Below are 19802 nucleotides of genomic sequence, written 5' to 3' on the forward strand. Positions count from 1 at the left end.
TCAGTCCGGCAGAGATCCCGCGTCTGCGCACTGCCTCGCCGGTCCAGGGCATGCACACTGCGATGCCCATTGTGGACACGGCATTGCTTTAACTACTGCGCATGCGCTGGCGAATGCCACCATGCCGCTGGTTTCGCGCCGTTCACCAGCGCCTGTTCATCTCAGCTATGTACACAAAAGGGATTCCATATTTTTAATAAAGACCAATTGAAAAAAAAAATTTTTAGCTCTAAGTAAGGCTACTTTCACACTACCGTTCAGAGCGGGTCCGTCTGATGTCTGCACAGACGGATCCGCTCATATAATGCAGACTTGGGATCCGTTCAGAACGGATCCGTCTGCATTATATTGTAGAAAAAATTCTAAGTGTGAAAGTAGCTTCAGACGGATCCGTCCAGACTTTACATTGAAAGTCAATGGGGGACGGATCCGTTTGGAAATTGAGCCATACTGTGTCAAATTCAAACTGATCCGTCCCCATTGACTTACATTGTAAGTCTAGACGGATCCGTTTGCCTGCGCACGGCCAGGCGGACACCCGAACGCTGCAAGCAACGTTCAGGTGTCCGCCTGCTGAGCGGAGCGGAGGCTGAACGCTGCAGGACTGATGCATTCTGAGCGGATCCGCATCCACTCAGAATGCATTAGGGCAGTACGGATGCGTTCGGGGCCGCTTGTGAGCCCCTTCAAACGGAGCTCACAAGCGGACACCCGAACGCTAGTGTGAAAGTAGCCTAAGTATAATGCAATAATAAAAAATGCCCCCAAAGGAGTGCATAGCCTTTAAGTCTTTATTTTACCAGTTTTCCATAGAGTTCTAGACTCAAGTTACAATGGTTTCACCTTACAGAGGTTGTCCTGAAACCAACTAATACTGTAAACCTAACACTGTATACTACAAGCTTAAAATATACACTTCATAATGTACTTACTGTTTGGGTGAAACATCTCACAGGTAAACCTCATTTTAGGTGGACTCAGAGGATAATCGAGAGGAAAGCTGAGAATTGCTGGGAATACTCCGCACTCAAAACATGTGTCTTCTGGGCCCCTATAAAAACATTAGAAAGATAAAATTACATTAGAAAGATAAAAACAACATTTATAATATTTATGGGAAAAAAAGGAATTTCAGTATTTTTCACCTCATAAGACGCAATTCCCCCCCCCCACCACCACCCCCCCAAAATGTGAGGAAAATGCCAGTGAATAACAATGATCATTATGGAAGCACTCATTAGTACTGGAGGAGCAGGAAGCGGTGAATGCAGCTCTCCCTGGGCTCTGTACTCAACTCTTCCTTGTCCTCTGCCATCGGTTGTGCTGTGACTGTGCACAGTGTGAGGCCGCTCTGATCTTACGCTGTGCACGTCAGGTAACAGCAGATCGCGTGGCAAAAAGAAGAGATGGAGCTGGATCCTGGGAGTGGAGGTGGCGGCATCTAGAGCAGGTGAGGTAAGTGGATTTTTTTATTTTAATTGCTCTGTGCAATGGGTTCTGTACTAATGTCTGGGGGTCATTGACAATGGATGGTCTGATCTGAGGTCTGAATGGGGCCGTTATCTGAGGTCTGGGAGTCATTTACATTGGGGGTCTGATTTGAGGTCTGAATAGAGGGGTTCTTCATATTGGGGGTCTGATCTGAGATTTGATTGGGGGGTAATTTACATTTTGATCTAAGGTGTTATTGGGGTCTTATTAACATTGGTGTCTGAGCTGAACGATTGAGGGTCCGATTGAAAGTCTTATTAAAATTGGGGGTCTGATTGGGGCTTTCAGCTGAAGACTGATTAACATTGGGGGTCTGATCTGAGGTCTAATGAAAAAATATATTTTTCTCTTATTCTCCTCTAAAACCTAGGTGCTTCTTATAGGGCGAAAAATATAAAAAGTATAGCTGTGTTTCCATTAAAAAGGAGAAAGGAAAAATAAAAAAAACAATCCTATTACTTTGCGATTAGCTATTACAATGTGATGTAGGTATGGTCTGCTTTAGAAGTGAGTATACACATATCATTGCATAAAAAAAATAATTCTGTTCAATACAGGATCACACAAATTTCAATACTATGTCTAGTTAGACATCCAGGTCCTAAGAAGTTGCTCTTTAATTTAAGAGAGTGCAAATAACAGATATATTTAAAAAAGGACAAATGGTCACAGCGGGAAAATATCACAGTGTATTATTCTTCAGAATGAAATACACTAGGATATTCACGTTTAACACATAAGAGGAACAAACTCATTATGAAGCCATCTTTTCATAAAAAAATAAAAACCCTTACCAATATACTGCACAGCGCTAAATCCATTAGGCACCACGTTCACATGACCAAAAGATGGTAGAAGACAACTGTTGGGGTATATGAATGGCATAGAGGGGGTCCCAGACCAGGAAACTTGTCTGTTTGCAGAGTGGAATGCCTCTGAAAATAATGGATCCATCTCTGCCAGAAGCGTCACAGCCAGGGAGAAGCCTATTGAGAAACAGGGCAGTCTCCTCCTCCCTGTACCGATGATATTAATTAGCATACCAGGCGGGAAAAGTGAACGGGGGGCACAGCAGGCGAATGGAGCGGCGCCCAGACAAACTAGTAAACGATATTACATCCCTGCACTATGACCTTTAAAGTGGCCATACACAATAAATGGCTGTTGGCCAAACACTCATTTGGCCAACGGCTATTCCACTAGACTTCTCCATGTACATGCTTATGAACTGAGATATGGGAGTAAGATTCTGCCAGATACTGTGGCTTACCTCCCTTGACAGCAAATGATCATGCATGCTATTATTCAACAGGACCAATCCTGTTTATTCATAAGATGAGGCAAATTTTGGCAGAATCAGTGGGTTAGTCCAACTTTAGTCTAATGTGCATGAAAATTTTTTTAAGAAAAGATATGATACATCTATAGCAGGGGTGCACAACGTTTCCTGGTTGGGGGCCACATTGCCAGAATGAACCAATGACGAGGGTCGAAATTAAAATTTAAAGGTGTATTAACAACTGAAATATTGTACTCATGGCATATTGAACACACATTATATACCATTAATGTCTAGTTACACTTCCAGGACTCCCATCTAATGGCAGAAATACATGTAAGCAGCCACAAGACATAGGCATACATGTCTGTTACCAGATGGTTGGGGGCCGCACAGAATGGTATCAAGGGCCGCATGTGGCCCCCGGGCCGCAGGTTGTGCACCCCTGATCTAGAGGAAGCAAGGCGAAACGCACATTGGGGTTGGTTTTTTTCACTCCTGGCCTCTGTTCTGTATTACTCTCCTATGCTACTTTTTGCACTTATTTTTCTTTTAATGATGGTTTTGTCCTTACCAGGGTATGTGAGATCGTATTCCAACTTATCAGGTTAATTCCTGTTGGGATTTCTATCTGCAAGGTTACAGTAGCTACTGGTATGGCTACTTATGGCACTTGTGCAATATTATTTGTAGCTAGATGGGTACATAGGTGTACTTTAGTGATAGGTACTTTAGATTTTAGCGATATGTGTATAATAATTATTACTGGCACAGCATACCCTATGTGGATGTGACAATGCGGCCTTGAATGACCAGGGTGAACTAATACTGTCATAGTACCTTCATGTATTGCTGCTATTTATTTTATTTTGCATTATGTTGTTTGATGTATGATTTGTTCTACTAATACATTTTTGTGTAATATCATATGTGCGCTTTTGAATTGGTGTTTTGTTATACATTTCTGCACATATTGCAGTCCCCTTGGATTGCTATATGTGGTGGTTCTAATCTGTAGCACAGTGTAAATGCCAGATTTACCATTCATACCTCAAGTAGAGCTTGCTGAAGCTTTAATCTGAGACTTTATAACTGATGACCTGTCCTCAGGATAGGTCATCAGTATCTGATCGGTGAGGGTCCGACACCCGGGACTTCTCTCAGCTTTTCCTAGGTCAGTGACGACACGTTCATTGGTCACATGGTCTAGGCGCAGCTCAGCCCCACTGAAGTGAAAGGAACTGAGCGCTATACCGAGCACGGCCGCTATACAATGTACAGTGCTGAGCTCGGTAAGCTGCGAGAAGACTGTGGCGCTCACAGGAGCGTTGGTGCCTTCTCAAACAGCTGATCAGCGGGTGTCCCGGGTGTCAGACCCCCACCGATCAGATACTGATGACCCATCCTGAGGACAGGATTACTTATCATGAAAACTCTTGTAAACTAGTTATTACCCAGGCTCCCCAGAAAGGGATGTAACTAATGCATGGTTGAATAGAAATGTTTAGCAGACACATACATCCTACTATGGGTTTATCCTCATCCCTACAGCTCCAGGTGTGGATCCGCTGCATGTATTACACATGTGTCATTTGACAAACCAATAGAAAAGCCAGCACAGTTTCACCTATTATAAATGAAAGGGAGAGAAATAAAGCAGTTTCAGTTAAAAACACTTCAAAGTCCCTCCATAGTCATGTGTGCCTTTTTTTCTTTTCTTTTTTGTTTCTTAGGCGGAGAAAAAAAAAAAAAAGCACATACACAAGACAACACATCCTAGGAAATCAAAGCGTGCTCTAATGGCAAGGTCACGGCGCTCCTCTTAATAGGCAGGGTGTGTGAGGCTATAATTGAACTATCTGCCTGCAAGGCACGTCTTAAAGGATACACGTCATGGAAGAGAGAGGCAGCTGTTTCAAGTGGACAGAGGCTCCACATCATAAACCATCAACTAAGATTAACACTTTTCAGTATAATACTGGTCTTTAGAGGGGCCAAGCAAATGCGGGAAGACGTATTTTCATAATACCAACATCATAGAAAATGAAGGGAAGCAGGAAGAGAACACAAGGCATAAAGTAGGGATGAGAATAAACGGATGATGCTTTAAAGGGATTCGGTCACCAAGTTTTAGGCTATAGAGATGCGGACATGCACGGCTAGATCGCCGCTAGCATGTCCGCGATATACCGGTCCTAGAGGGCTGTGTGCTTTTATTTTCTTTAAAAAAGGATTTTAGAGATATGTAAATTAGTCTTGTAAGGTGCCCAAGGGTCTGTACGAACCCTCCTGGTGCCCAGCCACGCCCGCCTGTGAGCAGGAAAACAAAATACGTCCCACGGCGCAAATTACCGTCAACCAGTCACCAGGATCAAGAAGGAATATTTTATTGCAGCAATACAACGCGTTTCGGGGAATCACTCCCCTTCATCAGGTACAAAGAAGCTGCACAAGTGTAACAGCACTGTGAAGGAGCCGAGCACCGCCTATGTCCTCCGAATCTCCTCCTTTCGTCACCGATAGATTGCCGTAATCTTGAGATGCGCGAGCTCGCGAATGCGCAGTTCCTTCCCTGAGGCTGATGCCAGCACAGGGAAGGAACACTATACCGGCACTGCGCATCGCGAGATTACGGCAATCTATCGGTGACGAAAGGAGGAGATTCGGAGGACATAGGCGGTGCTGGGCTCCTTCACAGGGGGGCGTGGCTGGGCACCAGGAAGGTTCGTACAGACCCTTGGGCACCTTACAAGACTAATTTACATATCTCTAAAATCCTTTTTTAAAGAAAATAAAAGCACACAGCCCTCTAGGACCGGTATATTGCGGACATGCTAGCGGCGATCTAGCCGTGCATGTCCGCAGCTCTATAGCCTAAAACTTAGTAACAGAATCCCTTTAATAAGCTACAATAGCCATATGATATGTCACTGGTTGTTAGATGCTATACCAGACACAACCCATGGACTAAAACAGCACCATTTCTGGGAAACGAAAATGTCTTTTTTGTGAAACCTCAATCAATCTCTTAGGCCTCTTTCACACGGGTGAGATTTCCACGCGGGTGCAATGCGTGAGGTGAACGCATTGCACCCGCACTGAATCCGGACCCATTTATTTCTATGGGGCTGTGCACATGAGCAGTGATTTTCACGCATCACTTGTGCGTTGCGTGAAAATCGCAGCATGCTCTATTTTGTGCGTTTTTCACGCAACGCAGGCCCCATAGAACTGAATAGTGATGGACCATGTGAGGAGCGCAGTGACGTCACCACAGGTCCTTTTCCTCAAAGAAAAAGAAAGAGAAGAAAGAGAAGCCGGGCTGCGCGAACAAGTGGATTAAGGTGAGTAAAAAATTTTAAATTTTTTTTTAACCCCTCCATCACTATTTTACTAAGCATTCTGTATTAAGAATGCTATTATTTTCCCTTATAACCATGTTATAAGGGAAAATAATAAAATCTACACAACACCGAACTCAAACCCGAACTTCTGTGAAGAAATCCGGGTTTAAGTACCAAACATGCCGATTTTTCTCACACGCATGCAAAACGCATTAAAATGTTTTGCACTCGCGGGGAAACATCATGCATTTTCCCACACGTCACCCGCATCTTTTCCCACACGTCACCCGCAACGCCCGTGTGAACCCAGCCTTAGAATGGGGGGGGGAAAGGGTGGACCAAGTAAAGATTGTGTCCCCCCGGACATAAATTGCACTTGACACAAATGAAGTACCGGTATATGTCCCCTGACAATATTTTTTGTGATAATTCATGATTGGATTACATTAAAGGAAATGTGTTACCAAAAAACAGGCTATTGTTTAAATCATGTTTTTATGTTTAATATATTTTTAAGGAATTTTTGGTGAGGTTCTTTTTAATTTTCCATGTCAATATCTATATTTAAACAAAAAACTATCACCAGTGAGGTCTTGTGTACTGCTGAGGCCAGTGGTTGGCTACATCAGTGACGGCATGGAAAGTCATCACTGCGGCCAGGAAGAGGACATCAACAGCAGGCGAGAAAAAGGGTGAGTATTAACTCTTTTGTTAGTTTTCCACATTTACAAGAGCTACAAGAGAGTGTTTCATTAAAGGGGTTATCCAATTTCTTATCCCCCCTCCCCATGTGCTGGGCCCCTCACTGATAATATACTTACCCCGCTCCCCTCCTGGTCCCTGCACCACCGCTGCTGCTTCTCCGTCTCCCGGCACACGAATGAAAACATCCGGTGTGGGTGGGGGGGGGAAGCAGCCAATGGCAGGCAGGGACGAGCCTTCCTAGCGTCACCCGCGATTCTAGGGAGGCTCGTCCACCCCCCCCGACACCAGATGTTTTCATCCGTGTGCAGGGAGAAGCAGCGGTGCGGGGACCAGGAGGGGCGCCCGGAGAGAGGTAAGTATATTACCGGTGAGGGACCCGGCACATGTGGGGGGGGGGGGGGGGGGGGGGAGTTGAGAAACTGGATAACCCCTTTAACTCTGACAATCCTTTTAACAGATGCATCCACCTGCAGTGCCTTCCATGGAGCTTCTATGCAAACAGCACATTGCCACTCCAGTAGCCAGACAGGACCGTCCACGGCACCTTATATATTTTTTGCAAATCTGACATGTGTCACTTTATGTGGTAATAACTTTTAAACACTTTTACTTATCCAAGCCATTCTGAGATTATTTTCTCCTGACACACTGTACTTCATGACAGTCATAAATGTTCACCTTTATTTATGAAAAAATCCCAAATTTACCAAAAATTTGAAAAAAATCACAATTTTAAAAATTTCAATTTCTCTGCTTTTAAAACAGAAAGTGATACCTCATAAAATATTTATTACTTAACATTCCCCATATGTCTACTTTATGTTGGCATCATTTTGGTAATGTAATTTTATTTTCTTAGGACGCTAGAAGGTTTAGACTTTTAGGCCCCCTGCACACGATCAGGATTGCGTGCGGATTTTCCGCGCGGATTTGCGTGCGGAAAATCCGCACCGTAGGTCATGTCCATTGTATTCTATGAGAATTTGAAATTCTCAATGCACACGATGCAGATTTTTTTCCGCGCGGATTTTGACCTGCGGTGCGGATTTTAAAATCCGCGACATGTCAATTAATTTTTTTTTTCCTGACCGGATTTTCTTCATTCACTTAGTGAAATCCGCATGCGGAAAATCCGCACCGAATCCGCACCCAAATCCGTATGCAAATCCGCACCAATTAATGCGGATTGACCGCACGGATTTGCCTGCGGATTTCAGTGCGGATTCTCCGCACATGAATCCTGATCGTGTGCATGTAGCCTTAGAAGTCAACTTTTTTAAGGACCAGTTCAGTTCTGAAGTCACTTTGTGGGGCTTACATAGTGGAAACTCCCCCCATAAATGACCCCATTGTAGAAACTACACTCCTCAAGTTACTCAAAACTGATTTTACAAACTTTGTTAACCCTTTGGCCTCTTTCACACGGGCGTTGCGGGAAAATGAGCGGGTGTGTTACGGGAACACCCGCGATATTTCCGCGCGAGTGCAAAACATTTTAATGCGTTTTGCACTCGCATGAGAAAAATCACGCATGTTTGGTACCCAAACCCGAACTTCTTCACAGACGTTCGGGCTTGGGTTAGGTGTTGTGTAGATGTTATTATTTTCCCTTATAACATGGTTATAAGGGAAAATAATAGCATTCTGAATACAGAATGCTTAGTAGGTGATCAATTGAGGGTTAAAAAAAAATAAAAAAATTAACTCACCTTCTCCTCTTGTTCGCGTACTTCTCGTTCTCTTCTTTACTTCTTAAAAGATGAGCTGTGGGCTAAAGGACCTTTGGTGACGTCAGATCACATGCTCCAATCACATGGTCCATCACCTTGGTGATGGACCATGTGATTGGAGCATGTGATCTGACGTCACCACAGGTCCTAGCCGGTAGTTCATCTTTTAAGAAGTAAAGAAGAGACCAGGAATTACGCGAACAAGAGGAGAAGGTGAGTTAATTTTTTTTTTTTTTTTTTTAACCCTCAATTGATCACCTACTAAGCATTCTGTATTCAGAATGCTATTATTTTCCCTTATAACCATGTTATAAGGGAAAATAATACAGTGAATAGACTATCACCTAGCAACCATGCGTGAAAATCGCACCGCATCCGCACTTGCTTGCGGATGCTTGCGATTTTCACGCAACCCCATTTACTTCTATGGGGCCTGCGTTGCGTGAAAAACGCAGAATATAGAGCATGCTGCGATTTTCACGCAACGCACAAGTGATGCGTGAAAATCACCGCTCATGTGAACAGCCCCATAGAAATGAATGGGTCGGTATTCAGTGCGGGTGCAATGCATTCAACTCACGCATCGCACCCGCGCGGAACACTCGCCCGTGTGAAAGGGGCCTTTAGGTGCTCCACAAGAATTAAAGCAAAATGGAGAAAAAATGTCTAAATTTCACTTTTTTGGCACATTTTCCATTTTAATCCATTTTTTTCTTTAACACATCGAGGGTTAACAGCGCCAAACAAAACGTAACATTTATTACCCTGGTTCTGAGGTTTACAGAAACACCCCACATGTGGTCGTAAACTGATGTAAGGGCACACGGCAGGGCGCAGAAGGAAAGGACTGCCGCATGGTTTTTGGAAGGCAGATTTTGCTGGACTGGTTTTTAGATGCCATGTACCATTTGAAACCCCCTGATGCACCCCTACAGTAGAAACTCCCAAAAGTTACCCATTTTGGAAACTAGAGGATAAGGTGACAGTTTTATTGGTACTATTTTGGGGTATATACGATTTTTAAAGTTTTTTGTGAGGCAAGGTAACAAAAAAATGGCACAGTTTTTATTTTTTACAACGTTCATCTGACCGTTTAGATCATGCGCTATTTTTATAGAGCAGGTTGTTACGTATGCGGTGAAATCAAATATGTCTACTTTCTTTGCTTGTTTGTTTCAGTTTTGCATAATAAAGCTTTTTTTTTTTAAATGTTTTTGTGTCTCCATTTTCTGAACGCCATATTTTTTTTCTGCCAATCGTCTTGTGCAGGGGCAAATTTTTTGCAGGAAGAGTTGACGTTTTTATTGGTACCATTTTTGGGTACATATGATTTTTTGAAAATTCATTATTACACTTTATGAGGCAAGGTGACCCAAAAAATGGGTTGTTTTGCCAGTTTTTATTTAGTTATTTTTACAACGTTTACCTGAGGGGTAAGGTCATGTGATATCTTTCTAGAGCAGGTCGTTACGGACGTGGCAATACATAATATGTATACTTTTTCTTATTCATTTAAGTTTACACAATAATAGCATTTTTTAAACAAAAAAAAAAAGATGTTTTAGTGTCTCCGTAGTTAAGAGCCATAGCTTTTTTATTTTTTGACCGATTGTCTTAGGTAGGGGCTCATTTTTTGCGGGATGAGATGACGGTTTGATTGGTTCTATTTTGGGGGGCATACGCCTTTTTGATCACTTGGTGTTGCACTTTAAATGATGTTAGGTGACAAAAAAATGGCTTTTTTGGCACTGTTTTTATTTTTATTTTTTTACGGTGTTCATCTGAGGACTTAGTTCATGTGATATTTTTATAGAGCAGGTTGTTACGGACACGACGATATCTAACATATCTACTTATTTTTATTTATTTCACTTTAACACAATAATATTATTTTTGAAGCAAAAAAACAAACATATTTTAGTGTATCCATTGTCATATTTTTATTTATTTTTTTGGGCGATTGTCTTAGGTAGGCTCTCATTTTTTGCGGGATGAGGCGACGGTTTGACTGATACTATTTTGGGGGGCATATGCCTTTTTGATCGCTTGGTGTTGCAATTTTTGCGGTGTAAAGTGACAAAAAATTGCTTTTTTTGCAAAAGTTTTTATTTTTTTACTGTCTTCCCCTGAGGGGTTAATTCATGTGATATTTTTATAGAGCTGGTTGTTAAGAACGCGACGATACCGAATATGTATACTTTTATTTTTTTTCATGGTGTTGCACTTTTTGTGATGTAAGGTGACAAAAATGTCTTTTTTAAAAAGTTATTTATTATTATATTTTTTTTTTTTACGGTGTTTATCGGACAGGGTGGATCATGTGATATATTTATAGAGCCGGTCGTTACAGGAGTGGCGATACCCAACATGTATGTGTTTTCTTTTTTTTTTCTAATATAAAATCAGGGGAAAGGGGCGTTTTTTTCTTTTTTTACTTGAAACGTTATTTTTTTATTAAAAACTATTTTTTTGACTTTTTTTTTTACTTTATTTCTGTCCCACTCTAGGACTTTACTTTTGGGGGTCTGATCCCCTCTGCAATGCATTACAATACATCTGTACTGTAATGCATTGCCTGTTAGTGTATTACACTGAGTCATAGGCCTCATGCACACGACAGTATTTTTTCACGGTCCGCAAAACGGGGTTCCGTTGGTCCGTGATCTGTGACCGTTTTTTCGTCTGTGGGTCTTCCTTGATTTTTGGAGGATCCAAACGGATCCGTCCTGAATTACAATGCAAGTCAATGGGGACGGATCCGTTTGACGTTGACACAATATGGTGCAATTGCAAACGGATCCGTCCCCCATTGACTTTCAATGTAAAGTCAGGAGTTAATATACCATAGGATCGGAGTTTTCTCCAATCCGATGGTATATTTTAACTTGAAGCGTCCCCATCACCATGGGAACGCCTCTATGTTAGAATATACCATCGGATTTGAGTTAGATCGTGAAACTCAGATCCGACAGTATATTCTAACACAGAGGCGTTCCCATGGTGATGGGGACGCTTCAAGTTAGAATATACTGAGAACTGTGTACATGACTGCCCCCGGCTACCTGGCAGCACCCGATCTCTTACAGGATGCTGTGATCCGCACAATTAACCCCTCATGTGCCGCACCTGAAGGGGTTAATTGTGCGTATCATAGCTCCCTGTAAGAGATCAGGGGGCACACCCTCCTCCCTCCCCAGTTTGAATATCATTGGTGGCCAGTGTGCGCCCCCCCCCCCGCCCTCTATTGTTTTGTCATTGGTGGCCAGTGTGCGCCCCCCCCCCTCCCCCTCCCTATTGTATTATCATTGGTGGCCAGTGTGCGTCCCCCCCCCGCCCCCCCCTCCCTCCCTCTATTGTATTATCATTGGTGGCCAGTGTGCCGGCCCCCCTCCCTCTATTGTATTATCATTGGTGGCCAGTGTGCGCCCCCCCCCCCCCCCGGCCTCCCCTCTATTGTATTAATATCATTGGTGGCCAGTGTGCGGCCTCCCCTCTTCCACCCCCCCCTTCCCCGATCATTGGTGGCAGCGGAGAGTTCCGATCGGAGTCCCAGTTTAATCGCTGGGGCTCCGATCGGTAACCATGGCAACCAGGACGCTACTGCAGTCCTGGTTGCCATGGTTACTTAGCAATATTAGAAGCATCATACTTACCTGCTGCGCTGTCTGTGACCTGCCGGAAGCTCCTCCTACTGGTAAGTGACAGGTCTGTGCGGCGCATTGCTTAATGATCTGTCACTTACCAGTAGGAGGAGCTCCCGGCCGGTCACAGACAGCGCAGCAGGTAAGTATGATGCTTCTAATATTGCTAAGTAAGGGTAGGCCGCACACTGTGCCACCAATGAAAATAATACAATAGAGGGAGGGGGGGGGGGGGGCCGCACACTGTGCCACCAATGAAAATAATACAATAGAGGGAGGGAGGGGGGCCGCACACTGTGCCACCAATGAAAATAATACAATAGAGGGAGGGGGGGGGGCCGCACACTGTGCCACCAATGAAAATAATACAATAGAGGGAGGGAGGGGGGGCCGGGGGGGGCCGCACTGGCCACCAATGAAATTAAAACTGGGGAGGGACGGGGGTCTTCCCCCTGCTGCCTGGCAGCCCCTGATCTCTTATAGAGGGCTATGATATGCACAATTAACCCCTCAGGTGCAGCACCTGAGAGGTTAATTGTGCAGATCACAGCCCCCTGTAAGAGATCGGGTGCTGCCAGGCAGAAGGGGGCAGTCATGTACACAGTTCGTAGTATATTCTAACTAGAAGCGTCCCCATCACTATGGGAACGCCTCTGTGTTAGAATATACTGTCGGATATGAGTTTTCACGAAGTGAAAACTCATCTCTGAAAAAGCTTTTATGCAGACGGATCTTCGGATCCGTCTGTATGAAAGTAACCTACGGCCACGTATCACGGATGCGGATGCCAATCTTGTGTGCATCCGTGTTCTTTCACGGACCCATTGACTTGAATGGGTCCGCTAACCGTTGTCCGTCAAAAAAATAGGACAGGTCATATTTTTTTGACGGACAGGAAACACGGATCACGGATGCGGCTGCAAAACGGTGCATTCTCCGTTTTTTCCACGGACCCATTGAAAGTCAATGGGTCCGCGAAAAAAAAACGAAAAACGGCACAACGGCCACGGATGCACACAACAGTCGTGTGCATGAGGCCATACACTAAGGCCTCTTTCACACGGGCGTCATGTTTTTGGCCCGGATAAGATGGGGGTGCGTTACGGGAATATGCACGATTTTTCCGCGCGAGTGCAAAACATTGTAATGCGTTTTGCACGCGCGTAAGAAAAATCAGCATGTTTGGTACCCAAACCAGAACCCGGACTTCTTCACAGAAGTTCAGGTTTGGGTTAGGTGTTGTGTAGATTTTATTATTTTCCCTTATAACATGGTTATAAGGGAAAATAATAGCATTCTTAATACAGAATGCTTAGTACAATAGGGCTGGAGGGGTTAAAAAAAAATAAAAAAAAATAAAAAAAAATTTAACTCCCCTTAATCCACTTGCTCGGGCAGCCCGGCTTCTCTTCTGTCTTCTTCTTTGAGGAATAGGACCTTTGATGACGTCACTGCGCTCATCACATGATCCATCACCATGGTGATGGATCATGTGACGGACCATGTGATGACCGCAGTGACGTCACCACAGGTCCTTTTCCTGTGCAGAGCAAAGATGAAGACAGAAGAGAAGCCGGGCTGCGCGAGCAAGTGGATTAAGGTGAGTTAAATAATTTTTTTATTTTTTTTAACCCCTCCAGCCCTATTGTACTATGCATTCTGTATTAAGAATGCTATTATTTCCCCTTATAACCATGTTATAAGGGAAAATAATAAAGATCAGGTCCCCATCCCGATCGTCTCCTAGCAACCATGCGTGAAAATCACCGCTCATGTGCACAGCTCCATAGAAGTTAATGGGGCCAGATTCAGTGCGGGTGCAATGCGTTCACCTCACGCATTGCACCCGCGCGGAAATCTTGCCCGTGTGAAAGGGGCCTAACAGGTTGCCTAGGAGACCAAGCCTGAGGCTGGATCTCCTGGGCACCCGTAGAAGGCAGGTCCCGATGCCGTGCAGGGCATTGGGCAGCCTCTGCACGGCATCGGGCTGTCTTCTCACCCATCGGGTCCCCGCCACAGCAGCGCGGGGACCCGATGGGCTCCCTCACCCACCTCAAATCCCTTCTATGTCGCGGTCAGCGCTGATCGCGGCATAGAAGGGGTTAATATGCTGGCATTGGCTTGTACAGTCATGCCGGTGGATACAGCAGGGGCCCGGCTATCAGTGACTGCCGGACCCCTGCAGTGATCGGGCGCACAAGTTCAGTCAGTTTTGTCTGCGATTGTGTTGTTTTTTCCGCGCGGGTGCAATGCTCACGAGCGTGATAAAAAAAACTGAAGGTTTACAAACAACAACTCTTAGCAACCATCAGTGAAAAATGCATTGCATCAGCAACTACTTCCAGATGCAATGCGTTTTTCACTTCTAAGGGGCCAGGGCTGCATGAAAAACGCTGAATATAGAACATGCTGCGTTTTTCACGCAACGCAGAACTGATGCGTGAAAAAAAAAATGCTCATGTACACAGACACATTGAAATGAATGGGTCAGGATTCAGTGCGGGTGCTATGCGTTCACATCACGCATTGCATCCGCGCGGGAAACTCGCTCGTGTAAAAGGGGCCTTAATCAGAATCACTCCCGTCACAATCAGGAGCACACCGATTGCACAGCTCTAAAACAGAAGCTACAAATTCCGCATGGCTTCACTGTCTACACACACAAGTTGTTTTTCTCCTCTTTTCTGCTAATGAGCTTGTATGGCAACAGTGGGGACTTTTAATACCCTGCAGTTCTGTGATATAGGCAGCTCTGACTTGTAAAGGAAAATATTCCAATAAGTGTATGTTACTGAATAGCTTTCCAGACAATTCTCTGACATACACAGATCAGTCATAATATCATGTAGCTCCCCCTCCCCCTTTTCATGCTACCAAAACAGCTCTGATCCAGCGAGGTGAGGACTCTACAAGGCCACCGAAGTTGTCCTGTGGTATCTGGAACCAAGATGTTCGCTGCAGAGCCTTTAAATGGGTAAACACCCCCTAAATGCTTGGATCCTACATACTTACCTGGTCCTGGACTCCTGCGTCCCTCCGATCCCTGGACGGCCGCCACTGCATCTCCCCATCGTGCAGAACACAACATCCGACGATGTGGAGTGCAGCGAATAGCATGCCGCGACAGTGACCTGCCCCTTGCATTATGTGTGACGTCACCCGTGATGCTAGGGGAGCATCTCACCGTGGCGGCCTGCTATTGGCTGCACCCACCATCGTCAGATGTTCTGATCTGAACCATGGGAATATGCAGCAGTGGCCTTGCAGGGATCCGGAGGGACGCAGGCAAATATGTTCTGTATGAGGCAGGGGTGTTGCTAGGTTAAAACATTTGGGGCCTGGGCCCCTGATGTTTTGTCCCAGGCCCCGAATGTACTGCCTGCCAGATAGATACAACTGTATTGCCATCCTCAGGACGGCAATACAATTGAATCTAATGAGCTGCAAGAGCAGAAGGACCTGTGATGACATCACAGTCCATGTGATCAGTTCTTAATGCAGTAGATGAAAAGGACCTGGGATGATGTCACCATCATGCGACCAGTGCAGGAGAGGACGGCACAGCAGTGAAGAGAATTCCTGGGAAGAAGCTTTGGTGAGGTCTGCTACATGAGGAGAGGTAAGTGAAGAGAGCGGCAGAGCAATGCTGGGAGTTGTAGTTATTTAACTGGGACTGTATGTTAGGGATGAAGGGAGGGAAGTTATTTACATGGGACAGTGGGGTGGAGTGATGTTATTTACATGGGACTGAAAGTTGAGGGGGTGATGTTATTTACATGGGGATGCATGTTGGAGGTGGCTGGGGCACAGTGATGTTAATTACATGGGACTATATATTGAAGTCAGCTGTGGGAGGGAGCGATATTATTTACATGGGACTGCATGTTGAAGGTGGCTGGGGAGGGGATTATTTTATTTACATGGGACTGTATGTTGAAGGTGTCTGGCAGAGTAATGTTATTTACATGGGACAGAATATTAAGGGGTTGATGGGACTGTATGTTGAAGGCGGCCGGGGAGGAGGTGATGTTATTTACGTGGGACTGTATATTGGAGGGGGCAGGAGAGATGGTGTGATGTTATTTACATGGGACTGTATATTGGAGGGGGCTGGAGAGATGGTGTGATGGTATTTACATGGGACTCTATGGCAGAGGGAAGGAAATAATGTTATTTACATGGGACTGTACAGTCGTGGCCAAAAGTTTTGAGAATTACATAAATATTGGAAATTGGAAAAGTTGCTGCTTAAGTTTTTATAATATCAATTTGCATATACTCCAGAATGTTATGAAGAGTGATCAGATGAATTGCATAGTCCTTCTTTGCCATGAAAATTAACTTAATCCCCCAAAAAAATTTCCACTGCATTTCATTGCTGTCATTAAAGGACCTGCTGAGATCATTTCAGTAATCGTCTTGTTAACTCAGGTGAGAATGTTGACGAGCACAAGGCTGGAGATCATTATGTCAGGCCGATGAGGTTAAAATGGCAGACTTGACATGTTAAAAGGAGGGTGATGCTTGAAATCATTTTTCTTTTATTGTTAACCATGGTGACCTGCAAAGAAACGCGTGCAGCCATCATTGCGTTGCATAAAAATGGCTTCACAGGCAAGGATATTGTGGCTACTAAGATTGCACCTCAATCAACAATTTATAGGATCATCAAGAACTTCAAGGAAAGAGGTTCAATTCTTGTTAAGAAGGCTTCAGGGCGTCCAAGAAAGTCCAGCAAGCGCCAGGATCGTCTCCTAAAGAGGATTCAGCTGCGGGATCGGAGTGCCACCAGTGCAGAGCTTGCTCAGGAATGGCAGCAGGCAGGTGTGAGCGCATCTGCACGCACAGTGAGGCGAAGACTTTTGGAAGATGGCCTGGTGTCAAGAAGGGCAGCAAAGAAGCCACTTCTCTCCAAAAAAAACCCATCAGGGACAGATTGATGTTCTGCAGAAAGTATGATGAATGGACTGCTGAGGACTGGGGCAAAGTCATATTCTCCGATGAAGCCTCTTTCCGATTGTTTGGGGCATCTGGAAAAAGGCTTGTCCGGAGAAGAAAAGGTGAGCGCTACCATCAGTCTTGTGCCATGAATAAAGAATGGTACCAAAACACCCTCAAACAGCAACTTCTTCCAACAATCCAACAACAGTTTGGTGAAGAACAATGCATTTTCCAGCACGATGGAGCACCGTGCCATAAGGCAAAAGTAATAACTAAGTGGCTCGGAGACCAAAACGTTGACATTTTGGGTCCATGGCCTGGAAACTCCCCAGATCTTAATCCCATTAAGAACTTGTGGTCAATCCTCAAGAGGCGGGTGGACAAACAAAAACCCACTAATTCTGACAAACTCTAAGAAGTGATTATGAAAGAATGGGTTGCTATCAGTCAGGAATTGGCCCAGAAGTTGATTGAGAGCATGCCCAGTCGAATTGCAGAGGTCCTGAAAAAGAAGGGCCAACACTGCAAATACTGACTCTTTGCATAAATGTCATGTAATTGTCGATAAAAGCCTTTGAAACGTATGAAGTGCATGTAATTATATTTCACTACATCACAGAAACAACTGAAACAAAGATCTAAAAGCAGTTTAGCAGCAAACTTGGTAAAAACTAATATTTGTGTCATTCTCAAAACTTTTGGCCACGACTGTATGGTGGAGGGGCTGAGGAATTATAATTTCTGAGGACACTAAACTAAGGAATATAAATACTGGAGGCATTGCAGGGCGAGCATTATAACAGTAGGGGACAATATAAATACTGGGGGACTGTAGGGGCATCTTAACAGTAGGGGGCAATATAAATACTGGGGGCACTCTGGGCTCTATAGGAGGGACTTATAGATCCGCATTATTTCTACTAAGAGCACTATGGGGGCCTTATTACTACTGAGGGGCCTGCAGAGAGCTTTATTTCCACTGGGGGAACAATATGGGGTCTTATTTCTACTGGAGGCTCTGTAAAGGTATTATTAGTACTGGAGGGCTCTTCTACTAATGGGCGCATTACTATGGGGAAGATTATCTGTATGGCACAAATTTTTCTTCAGGATAGTATTTGGGGGTACAGAAAAGTGAGGAAGCCAAGATGTCTGTGTGTTACACTCTGCAGAGACGGTGCGGTTGAGAGAAGTTGTCCAGACTGAATGGAGAAAATGATGACAGAGATGATCTACATCGGAGGAGACGTCACCTGGGAGGGACTGGATGTGAGAGGTACATGCTGCTGTATAGCAAGTACAGTAAAATGTCTTCAGTGCTAGTGTTTGCGGGCTAGGGGAAAGGGGGGCAGTTGGTCGACAGAGAATTGGGCTATATGCATTGGGGCTTGGGCCCCAGATCTTTTGAGACCCTAGTCCCTGGTATAAGGGACCTGGGGGGCCGCTCATGCCCGTGTCCATTACGTTTTTTTTGTGGCCCATATGCGAAAACATTCACTTCAATGGGTCTTCAAAAAAAAAAGAATAATACGGAAATTATTCCATGGCCATTCCGCAAAAAAATTGAATATGTCCTATTATTGTCTGCAATACGGACAAGGATAGGGCTGTTCTATGGAGGGCTGGACATTTTGTTTCTGCAAAATGCAGAATACACGCAGCCCGCGGACCGCAAAACACCCAACGGTTGTGTGCATGAGCAGTAAAGGTAGGTTTATACAACAGCCACTGTAAGGAGTTAAACATAGCTCTGCAACGTGCCATAATAGCACCTTAGCTAAGCGCACGCCATCAGTGGTGGTTAGCATGCAGTTTCAACAGTACAATACACTGTAGAGCTTGTGCTTCTGATGGGGTGTCTTACACTGAGGACACCGAGTTGAGTAGATTGAGTGGAGCCAGTCCTTCTAGTGCACACTGCGGAGCTAATTGCTTCATACAAGGGAAGAGGACTTACCTTTCTGTCATGCCTAGGGCGGCTGGTGCTCAGTAGTCTTACACTGCCTGCTACTGACATAGACTTCTAGGTCTGACTACTGCAGTTCTCACCTATTGTGAGCCCAGTATGCTGTGACCATACAGTACAGACAGCGGTATAGGTTAGTGCCGGAGGCTTGAGCTATAACGGAGTCTCTTAGCTATGCCTGATATACGCTCTCTGTCCCAGGCCTGATTGAAATTTGTTTATGGCTCGAGAGTTTTATATTGAGAAACCTAATAAAAAAATGTATTTTATATTTAAAAGGTTCTAGCAGGCAGCAAATAATATTTCTATCAACTACATAAAACACAGTTTCATTTCTTGACGCGTTTCACTGTCACACCAGGAGAATAAAAAACAAAACACCTCCAAACAATGTGAAATAAAGTACAGGTGCCTGCTACGAAGGCAAACACTTTATGCAGCAGCACACTGCTCCATGTGCAAAGACACATGCAAATGTGGATACATCTGAATTGCATCGGGAGGAAATACCTGATGGTAGACTCCGGTTACTGCGATGAAAGACGCTTTAAGGAGTTAAAACATATGCTAGTTACAGTCTTCGCCCCATGGGCAATTGCATGAAAACATGTCATCACGTTTAGAGTGCTAAGGAAATTTAAGGGGGTCCGACACCCAGGATCCCCACCGTTTCAGCTGTTTGAGAAGGCACCGGCAGCTTTTCCT

The 19802-nt window shown here is 44.6% G+C and overlaps 1 protein-coding gene across 1 annotated transcript in view; it reads right to left on the reverse strand.

Annotated features, from left to right (window-relative positions):
* The window catches only part of UBE2G2 (ubiquitin conjugating enzyme E2 G2), an 86771-nt gene that overhangs the window by 18029 nt on the left and 48940 nt on the right, over positions 1 to 19802 (reverse strand). The window contains exon 4 of the mRNA XM_040440294.1: positions 933 to 1051. Coding sequence (XP_040296228.1) covers positions 933 to 1051 — 119 coding nt within the window. The remainder of the gene's footprint in view (positions 1 to 932; positions 1052 to 19802) is intronic.

The sequence above is a fragment of the Bufo bufo genome, chromosome 7, assembly GCF_905171765.1.
Source record: "Bufo bufo chromosome 7, aBufBuf1.1, whole genome shotgun sequence".
NCBI lineage: Eukaryota > Metazoa > Chordata > Amphibia > Anura > Bufonidae > Bufo > Bufo bufo.